This window comes from Nerophis ophidion, linkage group LG07, assembly GCF_033978795.1.
Source record: "Nerophis ophidion isolate RoL-2023_Sa linkage group LG07, RoL_Noph_v1.0, whole genome shotgun sequence".
NCBI lineage: Eukaryota > Metazoa > Chordata > Actinopteri > Syngnathiformes > Syngnathidae > Nerophis > Nerophis ophidion.
The window spans coordinates 22,701,623-22,724,951 of record NC_084617.1 but is presented as its reverse complement, the minus strand read 5'-3'; the positions used below and the strand labels follow the sequence as shown (position 1 = coordinate 22,724,951).

Genomic DNA, 23,329 nt, shown 5'->3' with positions numbered 1-23,329 from the left:
AGGAGATCTTGACCCAAGTGGAGAAAAGTCGCTTCGAAAAGGAATGACTTCCAATAAAATGGCTAGCAACATTTTGTATTTTTTTTAACTCTTACTGGACAATACATACAAAAAGTTAAGAATTCGAATGATTGATCAACAAATGAAATGTACAGTGGGTATGGGTTAGTGCTCGCCTCGTCTCTCACTCAAGCGTGATAAGACCTGATTGTCACGAAGTGGTGGTTACGAACCCCAAGATGCAGAGATGACAGGCTTGGTACATGAAAACAGTGTTTTAATGTTAAAAAAAAAAAAAAAGGCAAGGAAAACAGCAAACAGGGACAGGAGTCAGGATCCAGGGAATAGCTCACAGCCTTCAAGAAACAGGCAGTCAACAGCATACCGCAAACAATACTTCAGCCCTGAATGGAGGGCAAGGCAGGTTTAAATAATGCCTCTGATTAGTGCTCGGGCAGTAGGTGAGCGGGTGAACACTAATCATAGGTAGGTGCAAATAATAAGTAACCATGTTAACTAAAACAAATAAGGGTGCACAAAAAACAGGAACCGAAGGAGTCTTAGACAGAAAATAACGAAAAAAAAGATCCAGACCACAGATCATGACAATGATAAGTCCAAAAAACAAAAAGATGATGGAGTATTATCTGTTCACAGATGCTACCTGGTGGTTGTTTTAGCTCACTGCAGGTAGCTAGTCCTGGATAGTCCCATTCCTTAAAGTAGCAGTAAGGTGGACAGACAAGTTGACTTTATAGGCTTATTTGTGTTTCATTGTATCCATTAAACAATATCCAATAGTATTTACAGTACAATCCACAAAGTATGTGAAAATACCATGTAAAATGTAACAAAATGACTCAAATTCAGTCGGCTATTTTGAATATTCCGTAGATTCTGCGTCACGGTAGTAACGCTTCTGCACTCTGACCATATAATCAGATCAGTCATACTGGAAATAATTTAAAAAAATGGAAAGAGATGTGCTGTTCATCATTAACAATCCTTACGCAAGACAAAAACACGTATGCTTGGCTTTTTTTATGCATTCTAAATCGAAAATAAATAGCTAACAATTGAGTCAACAGATCGAGGGTCTTCTATTGCGCTCATTATACTCTCTCTAAAAATATCCAGAAAATGCCAACAATACTCCTTTTACATGTCATGACCTGAAAATTAACCAAACATGTTCGATACTGTTCTTATAAGCATCAACACAGACGGACTATTTTGGCGGCGCATTTATAGCATACACTGACACACTTTGATTAATTGATTGATTGATTGATTGATTGATTGATTGATTGATTGATTGATTGATTGATTGATTGATTGGATGAAACTTTTATTAGTATCCCTACAATTGACCACTAAATGGTAACACCCGAATAAGTGTTTCAACTTGTTTAAGGTCCACGTTAATCAATTCATGGTCACACTGAGCCAGCAGCTGCTTCTGCTTCGTCTCAAACTTGCTAAAAGCAAACTCTAGATCAGAGGTTCTTGACCTTGTTGGAGGTACCAAACCCCGCCAGTTTCATATGTCCATCTACCGAACCCTTTTTTAGTGGAAAAATAAAATGTTTTTTCTTAATTTTTAATGATGTTACTATATTAAAGAAATACTAAAAAAAGATATACTTTACAAACAAAATTACAGGAAAGTACACATGATCCCATGTTTACATCTCATTGTGCAACATGTGAATGTTTTAGTGGGACCTAAATGCGATATCTGAAAGGGGTACAAATTATTTCCAACCCCACCTTGTACAGACCTCATGAAAAACATTGTTGTTGTTTTTTGTCATTGTAAGTGTGTGCCAAAACACTTATATTAGAAAATAATCTCATGGAAACGATTGCTGCCATTTGATTATAATAATAAAACATTGAACTTGTTATTTAGTCAGTTTTGGACAGAGGCTCCGTCGAACCCCTGAGGCCGACTGACCGAACCCCTAGGGTTCGATCGAACCCAGGTTAAGAACCACTGCTCTAGATTATAATTAATGTATCTCTCACCTGGTAGTAGGCACATGTGGCCATGGACTGATAGTCTGGTCGACTTTCACATCCTAGAGATGGCAAAAAAGACATAAAAAAGATGCTTGTTGCAGGCATTATTTTTAACCCTTTGTGAGGATTGCGATTGAATTTTCATCGAAACGGAATTATGTGCCTTCGATCGGCATACCAGCGAGAGTGGAAATATGACAGTAAGTGTTTGTTTTATTCTAGTTATTGTTAGTTTGTATGTTTAGCACCTGGTAATGCTGCAGATGCTATAGTGTCACAATGAAACTGCATCCATCACTCGGCTTCTAAAATGTATTGCTCATCCTCTTTGTGTTCGGGCTCAAAAATATAAGGTGGATCATAACCTGTTCCCAAAGTAAACGTCGTTGGCTCTCACCAAGTCTGCTTGATCAGCATTGTTGTTGACAGGTAAAGGTATCTGTGGTTCCTAACGCTACGTCACTGATCAGGTGACTGGTTTGCTCATTAACTCTCAAAATGGTGCGAGAATCTCTAAGTGAGATTGATACTATTTTGATTATATCTTTTTTCATAGTTTGGCCAGGGGTGTGACTTATACTCAGGAGCGACTTATGTGAGAAATTATTAACACATTATTGTAAAATATCATTTAATATTATTTAGCTCATTCACGTAAGAGACTAGACGTTAGAGATGCGCGGTTTGCGGTCTCATCCACGGAGTCCGCGGGTAAACCGCGGGTCGGGTGGTTGACATGACGAAAAAATGGATTTTAATTAGATTCGGGCGGGTGGCGGTTGAACCATCCGGAGACATTTGATATACATGGTTCTGGGATCGGTATCCTTTGCCATTCAAAGAGCCATTTAAGACCCGTGTCATAAAGCGAATAAATAAATAGGAGACGCTATTATTCTATTGAATGACTGCCGGCAGTCACCCAGATATTATATATTAGTGCGTGTTATGAATCCATTGACTTTGTTGCCTTCTACATCATACACGATCTGTTTGTCAGTCCAGCATCATGTTGTGTGTGGCTTCCGCGGCAACACGCACACGACTGCAAGGCATACTGGGTGACACAGAGTACACCAATGGTTGTGACATAAACAATTTTAACACTCTTAGTAATTGGTGCCACGCTTTGAAGCCACACCAATTAAGAACGACAAACACATTTCAGGAGAACATCCTCAAAGTAACACAACATAAATGCAACACAACAAATACCCATAATCCTTTGTATTCATGACACTTCCTGACTATTTTATACACCCCAAATAATTGCCTATCCGCGCATCTCTACTAGACGTATAAGATTTCATGGGATTTAGCAATTAGGAGTGACAGATTGTTTGGTAAACGTATAGTATGTTCTATATGTTATAGTTTTTTGAATGACTCTTACCATAATATGTTACGTTAACATACCAGGCACCTTCTCAGTTTGTTACTTATGCGTCATATAACGTACACTTATTCAGTCTGTTGTTCACTATTCTTTATTTATTTTAAATTGCCTTTCAAATGTTTATCCTTGGTGTTGAGTTTTATCAAATAAATTTCCCCCAAAAATGCGACTTATACTCCAGTGCGACTTATATATGTTTTTTTCCTTCTTTATTGTGCATTTTCGGCAGGTGCGACTTATACTCCGGAGCGACTTATACTCCGAAAAATGCGGTGCTTTCACTTGCTCGACAAGTGTCGCCACCGGACGTGACGTCACATGTATTAAAACATGGCATCGTATGACTTTATGGGAATCTGCACTGGGTAGTACTAACACAATTTGGTCAGTACCGAATTCACTACCTGTCCTTAATATCAGACTGTGTACCTAATCAAGTGGCTTTTTCCAAAAAGCGTGTGTTATGGCACCATATATACTTTATACTAATAATCCCAAAAGCTGCAAAGAAAATGCAATAAATGAACTCCTAACTTCTCATTACTGCTAAGTGCTTTGGAGCAACTCAACTTCAAATTAAACGGCAATTTGTAAAGCGTGCGTTGATTGTTGTGCAGCATTCAGCCGAGCTTTATGATGGTTATTATTATCATTCCGACCGATTGAATCCATAATTGTGTTGTAGTTTGCCAAAGTCTCCCTGGACTTCTTTGGTGTAATCTTGTTTATATTTCAAATCAATCGCATCGTATAGATCCTTGGTACACAAGGCGGTACTCGGAGAGGCGTGGAAGGCAAGGCCGCCGTGCTCGTTACTGTACAAATATAGTGTGTGTGTTTATAGACGTAATCCCCAAATGCATATTCATTCTTATTATGCATATAAAGCATGGTAAATCATTTTAATATTGACCGTCTGATCTTCCGCTGGTGCGTCACCAGGAACAAAAGACTTTGGAGTTGATGGATGAAGAGTGGCCTCTCATGATGATCGCTCATTATTGATCCTTGATCGTATGGTCGACGGCGTAGAGCAGGCGTAGAGTTGGACCGTACAGTAGCCAAGGCTGTATTTTTGCCTCATTCCTGTGAGAATCCTGCCTGTGACGGAATCATTAAGTAGTAGGATTATCCAGGGCTATCTGCAGTATGCTAAAACAACCACCAGGTAGCATCTGTGAGCAGAAAATACTGATAATACATATAATCGTTTTTTTTGTGCTTTCGGACTTATCAGGTCGGTAATGCATTCTTCTCACACGCTTCAAAGTAGCAGTAGAGTGGAAAAACAAATTGTCTTTATATGCTTATTTGTGGTTCAATGTATCCGTTAAACCATATCCAGTTGTATTTACAATCGGCAAATATGTGAAAACGCCGTCAAATTTGCTTCGCCATTTTGAATTTGAATATTCCGCTCTAAACTTCTTTGATCTTGCACTCTGACCATATTATCGGATCAGTCATGCTGGAAATACGCAAAACTTGTGAAGAGATGTGCTGTTTATCATTCACAATCCTCATGTAAGACAATAACACCAGTGATGTGCGGTCAGAGAGGCAGTGCCTCACCTGTGATCATGCAAAGAAACAAATTATATAATGATAAAATAATTGCAATTGTTAGTTTTTCATTTTCATTTAGCTTCACCAAGCCGGATGATTTTTTCTTCAAAATCGCTGAATTTTCGCTTCTCTGTCTGCCGTGCCGTCAGAGCGCGTTCTTGTCTGGTGTGTTGCTGAGCGTTCAAAACGGCAGAGAAAAAAGTCTGAGGTGAGGCAAACAGTTCTCGTGTCTCACGATAGGGGCGCTCATGATCAGAGACATACGGTGGCGTAAGCGAGTCAAGTGCCGCGGCGAGTAACATGTTTTGTGTGTTGGTTGAGCCATCAAATTGGCAGAGAAAAAAGTCTGAGGTTAGGCAAACAGTTCTTGTGGCTCATGATAGGGGCAGTCATGATCCCAGACATACGGTGGCCTCAGCGGGTAAGTGCCGCAGCGACCTACCCGCTTTCAACATGCATGACTATATTTCCGCACTTAAACAGTTTTCTGAAGTGGACTTTCAAGCGAAGCAGGAGACAATTACTAAAGGAAGACCAACGCCGCAGCTGAATAGTTTGTTTCAATCAACAGGACGGAAAGTTACTCGCTCTTTCCAAATGGAATGGTATACGTGAAAAGACAGGCTTTGTGGATGTTCTGCAAGAAACCACCTTTTCTGCTTTCCTTGCCTTCTTTTTTCGACTTGTGGAACTGTGTGGACTCAAATGGGATTTTGTGACCTAAAGAATTTGCAAAGAAGAAACACCAAACATGAGCGGTCGGACGCTTATATTCAAAGCTAGATTGCGCTAAAAACGTTTGGGATGTTGAGGATGGTCTTGGCTTTGGATGAACAGCGGTGACTCAACATCAGTGTCCATAATGCTAAGGTAAAAGAGAAACAAGAGTTTTTAAAAGATGTCATCAATGCCACTTGCTTCCTCGCCAAACAGCAGCTAACATTTCGTGGAAATCATGAGAGTACGAGCTCTGCTAAACGCGGCAACTATGTTGAACTCTTAAAAGACCTTTAAAATTGAAGGAAGTGAAGGAGGACTTTTACCAGAAAGTGACGGCTATTTTTATGCAGAAGGACCGGCGCATGGATTTCATTTATAAGTAAAGGTAAGACGGGGATAACAATATTTTTCTTTCCTTTTTAATGAAATGCACATTTTGTGGGCGTCAGTGTGTATGTGTAAAGAATGCAGAAATGAAACATAACATGTAAACTGCTGCCAATCAAATGGCAAATTATCTGTGCAGCGCGCATACTGTATATTTGTAAATCTGATTCTGATTACGTCAGTGCCTCACCAGCTATAAACCTCACCACACGTCACTGAGTAACACGTATCCTAGGCGTTATTCATGCATTTGAAATCGTAAATAAATAGCTAACAATTGAGTCAACTGATCGAAGGTCCACTATTGCGCTCATTATACTCTCTAAAAACATCCAGAAACCGCCAACAATATTCTATTTCCATGTCATGACCTGAAAAAGACCCGAATATGAGTGATGTTATTATAAGTGCTAACGCAGACGGACTATTTTAGTGACGCATTGATAGCAGTGAGATAATGCTAACTTACGCTGCTATTGTTGACACACTAAGCCGACGGCTACTCCTGCTTTGTCTCAAACTTGCTAAAAGTCAATTCTAGATTATAATTCACGCATCTCTCATGGACCGACAGGTTGGTCCACTTTCACGTGGCAAAGAAGACACAAAATGACACTGGTTGCAGCAACTTTTTTAAAACCCTTTGCGAGGATTCTGATTGATTCTTTATCTAAAATATGTGATGCATCCCAGCAAGAGTGGAAATATTACATCAAGTGTTTGTTTTATCTTGGTTTTTGTGGTTAGTTTGTATGTTTACCTGCTCAGTGGCCTTGTGGTTAGAGTGTCCCGCTCAGAGACTGGAAGGTCGTCAGTTCAAACCCCGGCCGAGTCATACCAAGGACTATAAAAATGGGACTCATTCCCTCCCTGCTTGGCACTCAGCATCAAGGGTTGGAATTGGGGGTTAATTCGCCAAAATGATTCCCGAGCGCGGCCACCGCTGCTGCTCACTGCTCCCCTCACCTCCCAGAGGGTGAACATGGGGATGGGTCGAATGCAGAGGATAATTTCACCACACATAGTGGGTGTGTGACTATCGTTGGGACTTTAACTTAACCTTGCCTTATCACCTAGCAATGCTGCTCATCCTATCAATAAAGCTGCATCCAGGTAGCAGTCAGCTTCTAACACTTATTGCTCATCCTCTTTGTGTTCGGGCTCGAAAATACAAGGTCCCGGATCATATTTTTCCCCAAAGTAATCATTGTTGGCTCTCAAAAAGTCGGCTTGATTAGCATTGTTGTTGATGGGGAAGGGATCTGTGGTTCCTAGCACGACGTTGTGCGATCACATGACTGTCTTCCCCATTGGCGCGGGAATCTATGTGAGATTGATACTATTTTGATCACATCTATGTATCCGCAAAAATTGGAAGTATTCTGGTGTCATAAATCAGACATAAATGACTAAAGCGTCATTGTAGAGGCAATGTTTCGCCAAATTTCTTCCCCCCTACAAAAACCTTCCCCCCGGAAGACATTTGGCGTGACAGACCTGCTAATGCCTGAAGGACCCCAATGATGGTGGAAGGACCTTAAACCAGCCCACACAGCTGCCTGTTTTAAAAGCATTATAATTGGCTGATTGTCATTGGTGAAAAATAACGGTAAGAAAAAAATATTAGAATTCCAGCATGCTAACCTTTCAAGCTATTTTTGCTTCGCTAATTTTGCAGCTGTAACCCTTAAGAGTCATATAACTTGGTATTATCACACCCTCATTGGGGTCCTTCAGGCATTAAAGGGTCTGTCACGCCAAATGTCTTCCGGGGGGAAGTTTTTTGTAGGGGGGAAGAAATTTGGCGTGATGGCAACTTGTTTTTTCCACTCTACTGGTACTTTGTGTGTGCGTAGTACCAACACGCTAGTCGACATGTTCAGCTTGTGCTTCTAAGACAGCGATGGCGGCGGTCGTGAGGATCGTGGTTAGGATTATTCCGGGGTTACCACGACGATGTAGCGATTGTACACAACAAAGAACGATGATGACAACAATGAAGAACAATTGTTTGGTGAACTCCTTAGTCGTGGATCGTGTGTGTGTGCGTGTGTGTGTGTGTGTGTGTGTGTGTGTGTGTGTGTGTGTGTGTGTGTGTGTGTGTGTGTGTGTGTGTGTGTGTGTGTGTGCGTGCGTGTGTGTGTGTGTGTGTGTGTGTGTGTGTGTGTGTGTGTGAGGGCTTTGATTTGGCACGACAAAAAGAAACGGCACCACAGAGAACATTCCGGCAGTGCTCTTTGAAGAGAGCGATCTAACTGTGCTCATTTAAATTATTAACTGCCTGCGCGAGACAGAAAAGTGCGGGGAAGACGACGAGGCGGGATGATGGATTCCAGAGCGGATTGTGTTGATGCTCGCTGAGACGCTCGGTCAGGTTGAGACAAAAGACACTTTGTTGGTCCTCAGACACACACACACACACACACACACACACACACACACACACACACACACACACACAACGATGTGTGATCTTCAGGTAAAGACGATTGATACTGTTGGTGTGTAGGAAACAGATTTTGTTGGACTTCTTTTTCTGGTGCATTTTAGGACCTTAAAGCTACCTCTAGAATGAACTGCTGATGATAAACGTTTTAATGCTCACGGACGTCAAATAAAGTCCTGTTTTACCACCAAGTGGACCGGTCGAGTTGTAGATTATGGATGTGTCGTGTGTACATCATAGTGTGGACCCCTCAGTGCAGTGGTTCTCAAATGGGGGTACGCGTACCTCTGGGGGTACTTGAAGGCATGCCAAGGGGTACGTGGCATTTTTTTAAAATATTCTAAAAATAGCAACAGTTCAAAAATCTTTTATGCATATATTTCTTGAATAACACTTCAACAAAATATGAATGTAAGTTCATAAACTGTGAAAAGAAATGCAACAATGCAATATTAGTTTTTGTGGACATGTTCCATAAATATTGATGTTAAAGAGTTCTTTTTTTGTGAAGAAATGCTTAGAATTAAGTTGATGAATCCAGATGGATCTCGATTACAATCCCCAAAGAGGTCACTTTAAGTTGATGATTACTTCTATGTGTAGAAATCTTTAATTATAATTGGATCACTTCTTTATTTTTCAACAAGTTTTTAGTTATTTCTATATCTTTTTTTCCAAATAGTTCAAGAAAGACTACTACAAATGAGCAATATTTTGCTCTGTTATACAATTTAATAAATCAGAAACTGATGACATAGTGCTGTATTTTACTTCTTTATCTCTTTTTTTCAACCAAAAATGCTTTGCTCTGATTAGGGGAATACATCACTGAAAAAAGGTTGAGAACCACTGCCTTAGTGAACCAGGGAATCGATACCGCTACTCAAAGGTTCCAAATTCCAGTACTTTTGTGTGTCTTAATGTTTTCATCAAGTCAATTATTTCAAAATGTAACATTTAACAGTGAGCTGATGATAATAACTGTTGTTTAGTTGTTATGCTGTTGTTTGTTTTTACACTTTTAAGTATCATTTGCAAATATGTATTCATTTCAGTTTGTCCTAGGTCTGTTGCCGTAGTCAGGAAGTAGTCTTTGCCATTAAGTTGAATGTGCCACTTTTGTCTTTTGTTGAGTTACACCACAGGTGTTAAATTCAAGGCCCGGGGGTCAAATCTGGCCTGCCGCATATATTTTATGTGGCCCGCAAAAGCATGGAAATAATATGCGTTAATAAAATCCTAAATATTTTCTTGCTAAATATATTTGTTCTTTCCCTTTTGACATTGAAATGGGTTATACTTGTATAGCGCTTTTCTGCCTTCAAGGTACTCAAAGCGCTTTGACACTATTTCCACATTCACCCATTCACACACACATTCACACACTGATAGCGGGAGCTGCCGTGCAAGGCGCTAACACGACCCATCAGTAGCAAGGGTAAAGTGTCTTGCTCAAGGACACAATGGACATGACGAGGTTGGTGAAGGTGGGGATTCAACCAGGAACCGTCAGGTTGCTGGCGCGGCCACTCTCCCAACCGCGTACATTAAAAATCATGTACTGCCTGCAACTGCATATCTTTTCAAATTCAATATTATCAAAATATTATATCATGTATTCCAAAATATTTTTTTGTTGAAGATAAATACCGTACTTATGATTTCAAAACAAATTATCATTGAAATTGTAGGTGAAAATGGCAGTAGATTTTCGCTTAAATTCTGCACACTGAGTTTTTTTTTTACCGTAAAATAAACTTTGCTACTGTTTTTTTCCATATACAGTAAAACATTCAAATATAAAAAACAAACCAAAAAAAAAAAACATTAAAACCACAAGATATTACGGTAAAGAAAAAAATACTGGCAGCTCTGTTGCTTGAATTTTACCGCTAAAAACAGCAGTGTTGTTTTTCCATTCCATTCTATTTATTCAATTTTTTATATGCTGTAATAAACCCACTGCTTTTACTGTAAAATTCTGGTGACTGAGCTGCCAATTTTTAAAGTGAAATGAAGTGTAAAAAAATATATTGTAATGTATTATATACAACATATATAATACATATATATGTTAGCATTAATACATTTGGAGGTGTGGAAATCGCCATGTAAAATTGCTAATGGTAATCAGTAGCATTTATATGGCATATCCAATTAGCATCAAGCCAGCACATTTTGAAAAGTGGAGCTTTACTTTTGTGTATTTTCTATCAGGCATGCTTGCTCGTGAAGTGCAACATTACTTAGAACAGTGATTCTCAAAAGCTCAAAAAGCTAGTGGTACGCCAAATATTCAGACACAGTGTTACTGTTAAACTGTGTGTGATGTTACAATCGCTGAACATATTTAATTATACTTGTTAAATAAAACCTCTGCATTGTTATAATTGATACCTTGGCCTACTACGCTACTGCATTTTAATATTGGTCATAAGGGTTGTACTTGGAGAGCCACGTTTTTTCTGAGGTGGCACTTGGTGAAAAAAGTTTGAGAACCACTGACTTATTACACGCCAGCTATTTGACTCTAACGTGCATCTTATTTGTAGTTTTCATTACCAAATTTAGAGGTGTGGAAATTGCCATGCAAAATTGTCAATGCTAATCAGTTGCATGTACGGTATGGCATAGCTAAAATCAATTAGCACAGGGTTAGCGCATTTTGAAAAGTGGGGCCTTACTTTTGAACTTTATTTCTGAGGCACGCTTGCTTTGTCTGCTTGTAAAGTACAACATTAGATCAGTGATTTTCAAGCTGTGGTGCGTAAGCTTCATCCAGTGCTACGCTAAGTAATCCCTTGTGTGGTGTGACCCTTGTGTGGTGTTCGGGTCTGTGGGACCCGTTTTCATTTTTTATTAAAAGAAAAATGAGACAAATTAATACATTTTTCAAACAGAGTCTCACTGACTTTGGCTCATTTTCTGTGAAGAACATTCAGTATATGAGAATACATATTTAATGACCACACGTCATACACCGCCCATACACATTTCTATTACATATAAGATGTCTGGGTCCACTGGACCCGGGGCTAATAGAAGTGTGGAAATTGATGTTCTGTGTACCACACACACACACACGCACGCACGCACACACACACACACGGTATTGACAGGATTAGGACAGAGTGTAGGTACACAGAACATCAGGGGGTGAAATGTGCGAGAAAATGAGAGCAGACAGTGTTGTCAAACAATGTTGCAACCTTGAGTGGGAACCACAGGTGCAGAAACACAAAAGAAGAATCCCTATGGGATGCAGAAACCGGCAGAGAAATTTTCCGTGCAACGTTCATATTGTTGTTACTCAGCCAGCGTTTGTGGGTGTGATAGACCTGATTCATTTTGTGGCTTTTAATGCCTCAGAATCAAACACTTTTATGTTAAAATACTGAACAGATGTTTATTGGGATAAGGTAAACATCTGTTTAGTATTTTAACATAAAAGTGTTTGATTGTGAGGCATTAAAAGCCACAAAATGCAAGGGGTCCATCAGACCCACAAACGCTGGCTGAGTAACAACAATATGAACATTAATTAACACAAGGGTTAATTAGATATTCAAACACAGTCACTGTTAAAACTGTGTGTAATGTTACAGTGGCCAACTCTATTGAATATATTTGGTAAATAAAACCTCTGCCTTGTTTTTAGTGAAGACTTTGGCCTACTATGCTACTGTATTTTAATATTGGTTGTTATGGAGGTACTTGGTTAGCCAAATGTTTTCTGAGGTGGTACTTATTACACAACAGTTATTTGACTGTAACACGGATTTTATTTGTAGTTTTCATCAACAAATCTGGAGGTGTGGAAATTGCCATGTACAATTGCTAATGCTAATCAGTAGCATGTATGTGGCCTATCCTATTGATTGATTGATTGATTGAAACTTTTATTAGTAGATTGCACAGTTCAGTACATATTCCGTACAATTGACCACTAAATGGTAACACCCGAATAAGTTTTTCAACTTGTTTAAATCGGGGTCCACGTTTTATTATTGGTTGTTAAGGAGGCATTTGGTTAGCCAAATGTTTTCTGAGGTGGTACTTATTACACACCAGTTATTTGACTGTAACACACATTTTATTTGTAGTTTTCATCAACATATATATGTCATATATATGCTGCTGATTAGCATTAGCAATTGTACATGGCAATTTCCACACCTCCAGATTTGTAGTTTTCATCAACAAATCTGGAGGTGTGGAAATTGCCATGTACAATTGCTAATGCTAATCAGCAGCATATATATGACATATCCTATTTATTGATTGATTGATTGAGACTTTTATTAGTAGATTGCACAGTTCAGGACATATTCCGTACAATTGACCATTAAATGGTAACACCCGAATACGTTTTTCAACTTGTTTAAATCGGGATCCACGTTAATCAATTCATGGTAAATTAGCATCGAGCTAGCACGTTTTGAAAAGTATATCTTTACTTTTGAACGCTTTATATCAGGCATGCTTTCCTTTTTGGCATAGAAACTTACAACATCACTAGAGTGGCCGTGCCAGCAACTTGAGGGTTGCAGGTTCAATTCCCTCTTCCGCCATCCTAGTCACTGCCGTTGTGTCCCTGGGCAAGACACGTTACCCGCGTGCTCCCAGTGCCACCCACACTGGTTTAAATGTAACTTAGATATTGGGTTTCACTATGTAAAAGCGCTTTGAGTCCCTCAAGAAAAGCGCTATATAAATATAATTCACTTCACTTCACTACAAATACGCCTGTTTCCCCACCAATGGTACCGTTTTATATTAGGTGAAGTATTACCCAATAGTAATGAAGGAATCCGGTCAGTACCCGTAAAAATCCACTGTAAAAACATGAGTGGTAGATTTTTACACACAAAAAAATAGAATAGAAACTTGATCACCACAATTTTACTGTAATAAATATTGTTTCATCCTTTAAAATGTACAGTAATCAAGTGTAAAAAAAAAAAAAAATCAACTGTAAATTTTACCCAAAAACTTTGTTGTTGGTTTTTACAGTGTACTGACTTCAGTATTATTAATTTGGTTTAAGTCACTAATCGACAGAAAACGACAATCTTTCCTCTTGTTTTTTTTTCTGGAACATGTGGTTTGGTCCAAGCTAACGTTCTCAGGTCTTGGAAATCGAGCGTGGACACGGAAGACACACGCAACCCTGCCACGTTTACGACATATTGATCTTTTGTTTATGGTTGCGGCACACAAAAGGCGTCGCCATGGTTACGGTGACAGCCATGCGCTCGTGGCTTGGGGGTGGGGGGGCGTGTTCGATATTCAGCACGTGAACAAATGAAGACCCAAACGCTTCAATGGATGGAATTTCAACTGATATTTCCAGTAGAATCCAAAAGTTGAAGAAGACAAAACAAAAAATATTTAAGTGTATGTACAAGAAGTACAGTATGGATGATAATAAAGATAGAAAAGTAGAAAATAGGAGTAAAATATGTTTTACTGGTAGAAGAAATATACCTAATTTTGTGTTTTGTTGTATGGAAATCTAGTGTTGTCCTGATGCCAATGAGTTGGTACCGGTACCAAAATAAACTTGATACTTTTTGATACTTTTCAAAATAAAGCCCTCCGCAAAAAATGTCGTAATTGGCTTAATTTTAATGGAAAATCTTATGAAACATTAACTATACTGCAATTAATGAACAATTTTGTCATGAAATAAGATACATAAAATAAGAAGATACTAGAAAACTTGTCTTTTAGGAGTAAATAAGCAAACAAAGGCTCCTAATTTAGCTGCGGACGTATGCAGTAACATATTGTGTCATCTAACTTTATATTGTTTTGTCAAAATTATTAAGGACAATCTTTCTCTTTTAACATGTTCTATCTACACTTCTGTTCAAATGTAATAATCACTTATTCGTCTGTTGTTTGATACTCTACATTAGTTTTGGATGATACCACAAATTTGGGTATCAATCCGATACCAAGTAGTTACAGAATCATACATTGGTCATATTCAAAGTCCTCATGTGTCCAGGGACATATTTCCTGAGTTTATAAACATAATATACATTTAAAAAAAAAAGAAGATGTTGTGGTACCAAAAAATATTGATGTAATCATTGTTGTATCAATGAAATACGCTCCTATACTTGGTATCATTACAGTGGATGTTAGGTGTACAAACCCCGTTTCCATATGAGTTGGGAAATTGTCTTGGATGTAAATATAAACGGAATATCATGGCTGTAACACGTGCCAAAGTAGTTGGGAAAGGGCATGTTCACCACTGTGTTACATCACATTTTCTTTTAACAACACTCAATAAATATTTGGGAAATGAGGAAACTAATTGTTGAAGCTTTGAAAGTGGAATTCTTTCCCATTCTTGCTTGATGTACAGCTTAAGTTGTTCTACAGTCCGGGGTCTTGTTGTCGTATTTTACGCGTCATAATGCGCCACTAATACACTCCCATACCATCATAGATGCTGGCGCCTATAACAATACAGTTGGTTATTTTTCTCTTTGTTCCAGAGGACACCACGTCCACAATTTCCAAATATAATTTGAAATGTGGACTCGTCAGACCACAGAACACTTTCCCACTTTGCATCAGTCCATCTTAGATGAGCTCGAGCCCAGGGAAGCCGGCGGCGTTCCTGGGTGTTGTTGATGAATGGCTTTCGCTTTGCATAGTAGAGTTTTAACTTGCACTTACAGATGTAGCGACCAACTGTAGTTACTGACAGTGGTTTTATGAAGTGTTCCTGAGCCCATCTGGTGATATCCTTTACACACCGATGTGGATTTTTGATGCAGTACCGCCTGAGGGATCAAAGGTCCGTAATATCATCGCTTACGTGCAGTGATTTCTCCAGATCCTCTGAACAATTTTGATGGTTTTAAGGACCGTAGATGGAAAAATCCCTAAATTCCTTGCAATAGCTCGTGGAGAAATGTTGTTCTAAAACTGTTCGACAATTTGCTTACAAATTGGTGACCCTCACCCCATCCTTGTTTGTGAATTACTTAGCATTTCATGGAAACTGCTTTTATACCCAATAATGGCACCCACGTGTTCCCAATTAGCCTGCACACCTGTGGGATGTTCCAAATAAGTGTTTGATGACTATTCCTCAACTTTATCAGTATGCATTGCCACCTTCCCCAACTTCTTTGTCTCATGTTGTTGGCATCAAATTCTAAAGTTAATGATTATTTGCAAAAAAAAAAAATTTTTTATCAGTTTGAACATCAAATATGTTGTCTTTGTAGCATATTCAACTGAATATGGGTTGAAAATGATTTGCAAATCATTGTATTCCGTTTATATGTGTTAAAATGTAATAATCATTTATTATTCTGTTGTTTGGATGCTTTACATTAGTTTTGGCAGACACTCCAAATTTGGGCATCAATGTGATACCAAGTAGTGACAGGATCATACATTGGTTTCCAGGGAAGTATTTTTACGAATGAAAGATTTTGTTATGATAAAAAAAGTTCTCATGCACTTGGTATCATTACAGTCGATATACGCATAGCGCCACTCATTTGTTTACATTCAGGAGTGTTAGCTTGCTGTTAGCGATTAGTTATTGTATCCTCCTACTGTGTGTAGTGAAGCATGTTGATGATACTTGTAAGGAAAACACTATATTTGTCACGATTGAGGCAAGGATTAGTGATATAGAAGTAGCTAAAACACTTTGAAGGTACGTTAACCACTCGATCGCTATGTTTTATACCGCTTCTGTGTTTAGCACTTCACCTTCATCGTTAGCCGTTAGTCCCCGTTTCCCCTGGTAAGTGTTCTGTGTGTGTCACCACGCCACTGAAAACAAAAATTATTTTTCAAAAGCCGTATTTCCTTGAATTGCCGCCGGGGCGCTAATTAATTTAAAACCTCTTCTCACTCCTGCGCTTACCAAAGGCATGCGGTAAAAGTAAGCATGCGCTAATTATTTTAAACCTCTTCTCACTCCGGCACTTACCAAAGGAATGCAGTAAAAATTCGAGTGTGATGTAAGCTTGGACCTTAAAGGCCTACTGAAACCCACTACTACCCACTACGCAGTCTGATAGTTTATATATCAATGATGAAATATTAACATTGCAACACATGCCAATATGGCCTTTTTAGTTTACTAAATTACAATTTTAAATTTCCCGGGAGTTTCTTCTTGAAAACGTTGCGTAATGATGACGTGTACGCGTGACGTCATGGGCTGTTGGGAAATATGAGCGCTGCACACACACACAGCTAAAAGTCATCTGCTTTAACGGCATAATTACACAGTATTTTGGAGATCTGTGCTGCTGAATCTTTTGCACTTTGTTCAATTAATATTGGAGAAGTCAAAGTAGAAAGATGGAGGTGGGAAGCTTTAGCCTTTAACCACACAAACACACGGTGATTCCTTGTTTAGAATTCCCGGAGGTGAAACTTTACTATGGATAAGAGTGGTCAAGCGAACATAGATCCCGACCGAATGTCAACAAGCAGGATTCAGTGAGAAAATTGTGGTAGAAAGTCGCTTCTTATCGGAGATCGGCTGAGCTTGCCCCGTCCATAAAGCTGCCGTCGATTTCCCTCAGACATTGGCGTCAAGACACCCGTGGACACACACCTCCGACTATCAGGTACTGTTAAACTCACTAAAACACTAGCAACACAATAGAAAGATAAGGGATTTCCCAGGATTATCCTAGTAAATGTGTCTAAAAACATCTGAATCCGTCTCAATGCAATCACCTTTTTTTTTTCTAGTCCGTCGCTATCAATGTCCTCAAACACGAATCTTTCATCCTCGCTGAAATCAATGGGGAAATTGTCATTTTCTCGGTCCGAATAGCTGTTTTTTTTGGAAGCTCTCATTAAAAACAATGTGAAGATGTGAGGAGCCATCAAACATGTGACGTCATCGTCTGCGACTTCCGGTAAAGGCAGGGCTTTTCTGTTAGCACCGAAAGTTGCGAATTTTATCGTGGATGTTCTCTACTAAATCCTTTCAGCAAAAATATGGCAATATCGCGAAATGATCAAGTATGACACATAGAATGGACCTGATATCCCTGTTTAAATGGGAAAATTTCAGTAGGCCTTTAAATCCGTTAATCTTCTTCCCGTTATAAGATTTCAAATTACCGGTATTGAAATCAGCCTCCTCCATTTTGAAAAAGATGACAGGGGAAGTGTCACTCGTGACGTCACGAGTTTGACCAGGCAGTAATATTAAGCATGCGCTAATTATTTTGCGAAGCGAGTTTGACCCGGCAGTAATTCCAGGCAGGCGCATACTATATGCCCTGTGGCAATTCAAGGAAATACGGTAGTACCTTTTTTAATTCATTAGTACTGCAATAATTTACTAATACAACCCTCATGGTAGTATTCGTGATCTGCGACTGCAAAACGATCTTCCTTTTGTCGTCCTTTGTGATATAATTTTCAATGGTCCTGGTGTGGAGTTCCCGTTAGTTGAGGACAAAGTTGGGATCAGCGCCGAGGCGGTCCGGATTTCTGAAGGCGGCGGACATGCCACTGGAGCTCAACTCTGCTTCAAGCCGTTCTCGGTTTTCACGTAGCCCAGGGGTGTCAAAGTCAAATACAGAGTGGGCCAAAATTTAAAACTGAACAAAGCTGCGGGCCAAGGATTTAACAAATGAACCTTTAATAGGGACCCACACAAGTTTTGCATTGAATATTGAACAATCAAGGCTTATGTAACTTTATAGTGACATGCAAAATCAAGTTTCAAATTATTATAATAATAATTAAAAAATATCAATGGCAAATCGAATAAAATTTAAATAAAAATTGAGTGCCTCTTTTCTATTTGCAGCCTTCTGAGGTACATATCAAAATAAACTTTGTCCACAGGCTAATAATAAATTAGAAAATAAAATAACAATAATGAATGAATCAATCAATTCAAACCTTGAAGTAACAAGAGAAAGTGCATGAATAAATTGTTAATTATTGCTCAGTTTGCTACACCGATTTGCTTGAACAATGAACATGGAACAAGCAATAATTATATAACTTAATAGTGCAAAAATTGTTTATACGGCCACCCTCAGTCTGACCTGTATGGCTGTCGAGCAAGTATGCGTGGCATTCACTTAAGTGTGTACAAGTCGCATATATCATTTGACTTGGCCAGCACACTGTTTGTATGGAGTAATATGGAACAAGCAATAATTATATAACTTAATAGTGCAAAATTCAAATTTAAAAAACAAACGGAAAAAAAATAAATGGTCAAATAAATACAATTTAAATAAAACATTTAATGTGTCTTTTCTATTTGCAGCCTTCTGAGGTAAATATCAACTTTACATTTTTCCACAGGCTAATAAATCTTAAAATAAAATAATAATGAGATGGGTGTGGTTGGTGGTGGGGGGCGGGTTTTGGTGGTAGTCAGTGCTGCAAGGTGTTCTGGGTATTTGTTCTGTTGTGTTTATGTTTTGTTACGGTGCAGATGTTCTCCCGAAATTTGTTAGTCATTCTTGTATGGTGTGGGTTCACAGTGTGGCGCATATTTGTAACAGTGTTAAAGTTGTTTATACGGCCACCCTCAGTCTGACCTTTATGGCTGTTGAGCAGGTATGTGTGGCATTCACTTAAGTGTGTGTACAAGTCGCATATATCATGTGACTTGCCCGGCACGCTGTTTGATTGGAGTAATATGGAACAAGCAATAATTATATAACTTAATAGTGCAACATCCACATTCAAAAAACAAACGAAAACAAATAAATGGTCAAATAAATACAATTTAAATAAAACATTTAATGCCTCTTTTCTATTTGCAGCCTTCTGAGGTAAATATCAACATTATATTTTTCCACAGGCTAATAAATCTTCAAATAAAATAATAATGAGATGGGTGTGGTCGGTAGTGGGGGGCGGGTTTTGGTGGTAGTCAGTGCTCCAAGGGGTTCTGGGTATTTGTTCTGTTGTGTTTATGTTGTGTTACGGTGCGGATGTTCTCCCGAAATGTGTTAGTCATTCTTGTATGGTGTGGGTTCACAGTGTGGCGCATATTTGTAACAGTGTTAAAGTTGTTTATATGGCCACCCTCAGTCTGACCTTTATGGCTGTTGAGCAAGTATGCAGGGCATTCACTTAAGTGTGTGTACAAGTCGCATATATCATGTGACTTGGCCGGCACGCTGTTTGTATGGAGTAATATGGAACAAGCAATAATTATATAACTTAATAGTGCAAAATCCACATTCAAAAAACAAACGAAAAAATTAATAAATGTTCAAATAAATACAATTTAAATAAAACGTTTAATGCCTCTTTTCTATTTGCAGCCTTCTGAGGTAAATATCAACTTTACATTTTTCCACAGGCTAATACATCTTAAAATAATAATGAGATGGGTGTGGTTGGTGGTGGGGGGCGGGTTTTGGTGGTAGTCAGTGCTGCAAGGTGTTCTGGGGTATTTGTTCTGTTGTGTTTATGTTTTGTTACGGTGCGGATGTTCTCCCGAAATGTGTTAGTCATTCTTGTATGGTGTGGGTTCACAGTGTGGCGCATATTTGTAACAGTGTTAAAGTTGTTTATACGGCCACCCTCAGTCTGACCTGTATGGCTGTTGAGCAAGTATGTGTGGCATTCACTTAAGTGTGTGTACAAGTCGCATATATCATGTGACTTGCCCGGCACGCTGTTTGTATGGAGTAAAAGCGGACGGGACAACATATTGTAGACAACGCTAAAGGCAGTGCCGGTATAGTACCGGCGGGCCAGCTCTAATGTTAAATTGATATTGAAATTGTACGGCGGGCCAAATTTGGCCCACGGGCCAGAGTTTGACACCCATGACGTAGCCGGTCCTCGGCCTATAGGCGCCCAGCCCAGAGGCGCCTTGGCACGGGCGGGGGGGTTTGGGGGTGCCGCAATTAAAAGGCGGCGTGCGAGCTAATGCCTGGGATCAGCTGGTCTAATGTCATTCCTGTTGGCTCTGGTATTCAGTCTCTCCTTTGATGTGAGAACCCACCAGGGACTTCATCAGCACACCCCCCACCCCCCCCGCCACTGCTCTTATACACCCCCCATCCCAAACTACCCAACCCCCTGTCGGCACGGCAACCCCTCCTCCTCCTCCTCTCGCACGGAACCTCCCCTTCTGTGTCTGAAGGCTTTTGTTGGCTTTTAGCGAGCTGAAAGTAAACAGAGTGGCGGCGCGGAGAGAGAGAGAGAGAGATAGAGAGAGAAAGAGAGAGAGAGCGTGAACATTGTCTTCGCCGCCCTCCTCCAGTAGACGCGCACACGCGCCAGAGAGAACAGGACGTTTAAAGGAAGACGAGAGAGTCCAGTCCGAGGGTCTCTGCTGTAAATGCGCAAAGTGTCCCGCCCCCCCACGCTCAGCTCCATGGCCAACTCCGGCTGTCTGCTGCTCTCCGGTACCGGGATGCTACCTCACTCGCTCCACTGCCCCCCCGCCTTCCTCTACCTGCCCGAGGTAAGACCCTCGCCCGCCCGCTACGCTGCCCGCTTTGTGTGTGTGTGTGTGTGTGTGTGCCCCCCACCCCCCACACACACCTGACCTTTCACCTTTCACCCTGCTTCTCGTGGCAGCATGGAGGACGTGAAGAGGAGGAACTGATTGGGGGGGCTCATCACTCATTACTGTCCTGCTCTTCATCTTCACTTTCTGCTCTTCATCCTTTATACTCTTCATCCTTTCTGCTCTTCATCATCACTTTCTGCTCTTCATCCTTTATACTCTTCATCATTTCTGCTCTTCATCATCACTTTCTGCTCTTCATCCTTTATACTCTTCATCCTTTCTGCTCTTCATCTTCACTTTCTGCTCTTCATCATCATCCTTTCTGCTCCTCATCTTCACTTGCTACTCTTCATCTTTACTTTCTACTCTTCCTCTTCTGCTCTTCATCTTCACTTTCTGCTCTTCATCCTTCATACTCTTCATTCTTTCTGCTCTTCATCTTCACTTGCTACTCTTCATCTTCACTTTCTACTCTTCATCTTCTGCTCTTCATCTTCACTTTTTGCTCTTCATCCTTTATACTCTTCATTCTTTTTACTCTTCATCGTCACTTTCTGCTCTTCCTCCTTGATAGTCTTCATCACTTTCTGCTCTTCGTGCATTCTGCTCTTCATCTTCACTTTCTACTCATCATCTTCAGCTCTTCATCTTCACTTTCTGCTCTTCATCCTTTATACTCTTCATCACTTTATGCTCTTCATCCTTTACACTCTTCATCAGTTCTGCTCTTCATCTTCACTTCCTACTCTTCATCCGTTCTGCTCTTCATCCTTTCTGCTTTTCATCTTCACTTTCTACTCTTCAAACTTTCTGCTCTTCTTCTCTTTCTGCTCTTTTTCACTTTTTGCTCTTTATCTTCACTTGCTACTCTTCTTCTTCACTTTCTCCTCTCCATCCTTTTTGCTTTTCATCTTCACTTGCTAGTCTTCTTCTTAACTTTCTCCTCTTCATTCTTCTGCTCTTCATCTTCACTTTTTGCTCTTCATCACTTTCTGAAACCTTCCGAAATGACTTTTTGGAACTTGTTGTTATCCTAAATGTTCTGATCAAGACGTCCCAATTTTACGAGCATTTTACCTGAGCTGAACCCCCCCCCCCCCCCCCCCCCCATGACACACACACACACACACACACACACACACACACACACACACACACACACACACACACCCTACCCTTAGACCTTTGCAATATAGACTCATTATCACTCTTCAATTCTAACTATCTGTGTTGTTGTTTTTAATCCAATGATTTTATTGTTTAATTATTCATGTATGTATTTCTTGTACTGTGTCCATACAGTAAGTGCCTAGAAAGGCGCCTTATAAGCAAAATGTAATATTATTATTATTATTATTATTATTACTATTACACACACTGAGGTTTATGGAAGAGGTTCCTTCACGATGCAAAGTCAGTAAATGACAAAAAAGTCACCAAAAATATTGTTTCCTGCGTAAACAACACACACAAAAATGTTAACACAATGCTTTCATCTCATAAAAAAATTGCCAATTGCACTTTTCCCTGGGAGATCCAATCAAACTGGAAATAATCAAACGCGTGTGTGAGTGTTGTTTGCACATCTTCTTCCTCATCCTCCTCTTCCTCTTCATGTGTTCACCCCCACCATGGTGGTTATGGCCCCCCTCCCCCATCCCACCCATCTGCCCCCAGAGCCCCCCGGCCCCGCTCTACATACATTTTAATGTGGCTGTAAATTAAGACGAGCCATGTAACGAGAAAGCGTTTTCTGCGTTTTTGTGATGAGGAAAATATTTCTTCTTCGTCTTCTTTATTTCTTCGGGTTGTTGATGAGATCCTCGTATAAAAATAAAATAATTAATTCCATTTTAAAACGGTGTTTCCACTTTTTACTTCTTTCACTTGCTGTCTTTGCTGATGCTCTCTGATGTCCATGGGTGTGAATAGGCGTGTGTACGCGTGTATATGAGTGTATATTTGTGTATATATGTATGTATATGTAGAGTATGCATAGGTGTGTGTGCATGAGTGTATATACGTGTATATGAGTGTATATATGTGTGTATATGTATGTATATGTATGTATATGTGTGTTTCATGTGTATAGGAGTTTATATATGCGTGTATATGTATGTATATGTTTGTATACGTGTGTGTGTTTTACTTCAGTGAGTGTGAAGGGGGGTCTAACTTGCTGTTGGTCATGTTCCCGAGCAGCGTGGCGTCTTTTTGATGCAACGTCTCAGCAGCTTTGGTTGTTTTTTTTCTGTGAATGGTGCAAATGTGTGAGAGGAAACAA

The 23,329-nt window shown here is 39.7% G+C and overlaps 1 protein-coding gene across 10 annotated transcripts in view; it reads left to right on the top strand.

Annotated features, from left to right (window-relative positions):
- LOC133556071 (RNA binding protein fox-1 homolog 3-like) overlaps positions 1-23,329 on the top strand; it is a 981,253-nt gene that overhangs the window by 739,335 nt on the left and 218,589 nt on the right. For 2 of the 10 annotated variants that reach the window (XM_061905678.1, XM_061905675.1), the window contains exon 1: positions 20,695-20,997. The exons of the other annotated variants lie outside the window; for them this stretch is intronic. In XM_061905678.1, coding sequence (XP_061761662.1) covers positions 20,872-20,997 — 126 coding nt within the window. In that variant the 5' untranslated portion in view covers positions 20,695-20,871. Of the gene's footprint in view, positions 1-20,694; positions 20,998-23,329 lie in introns of those variants that run through there. 10 annotated transcript variants of the gene reach the window in all.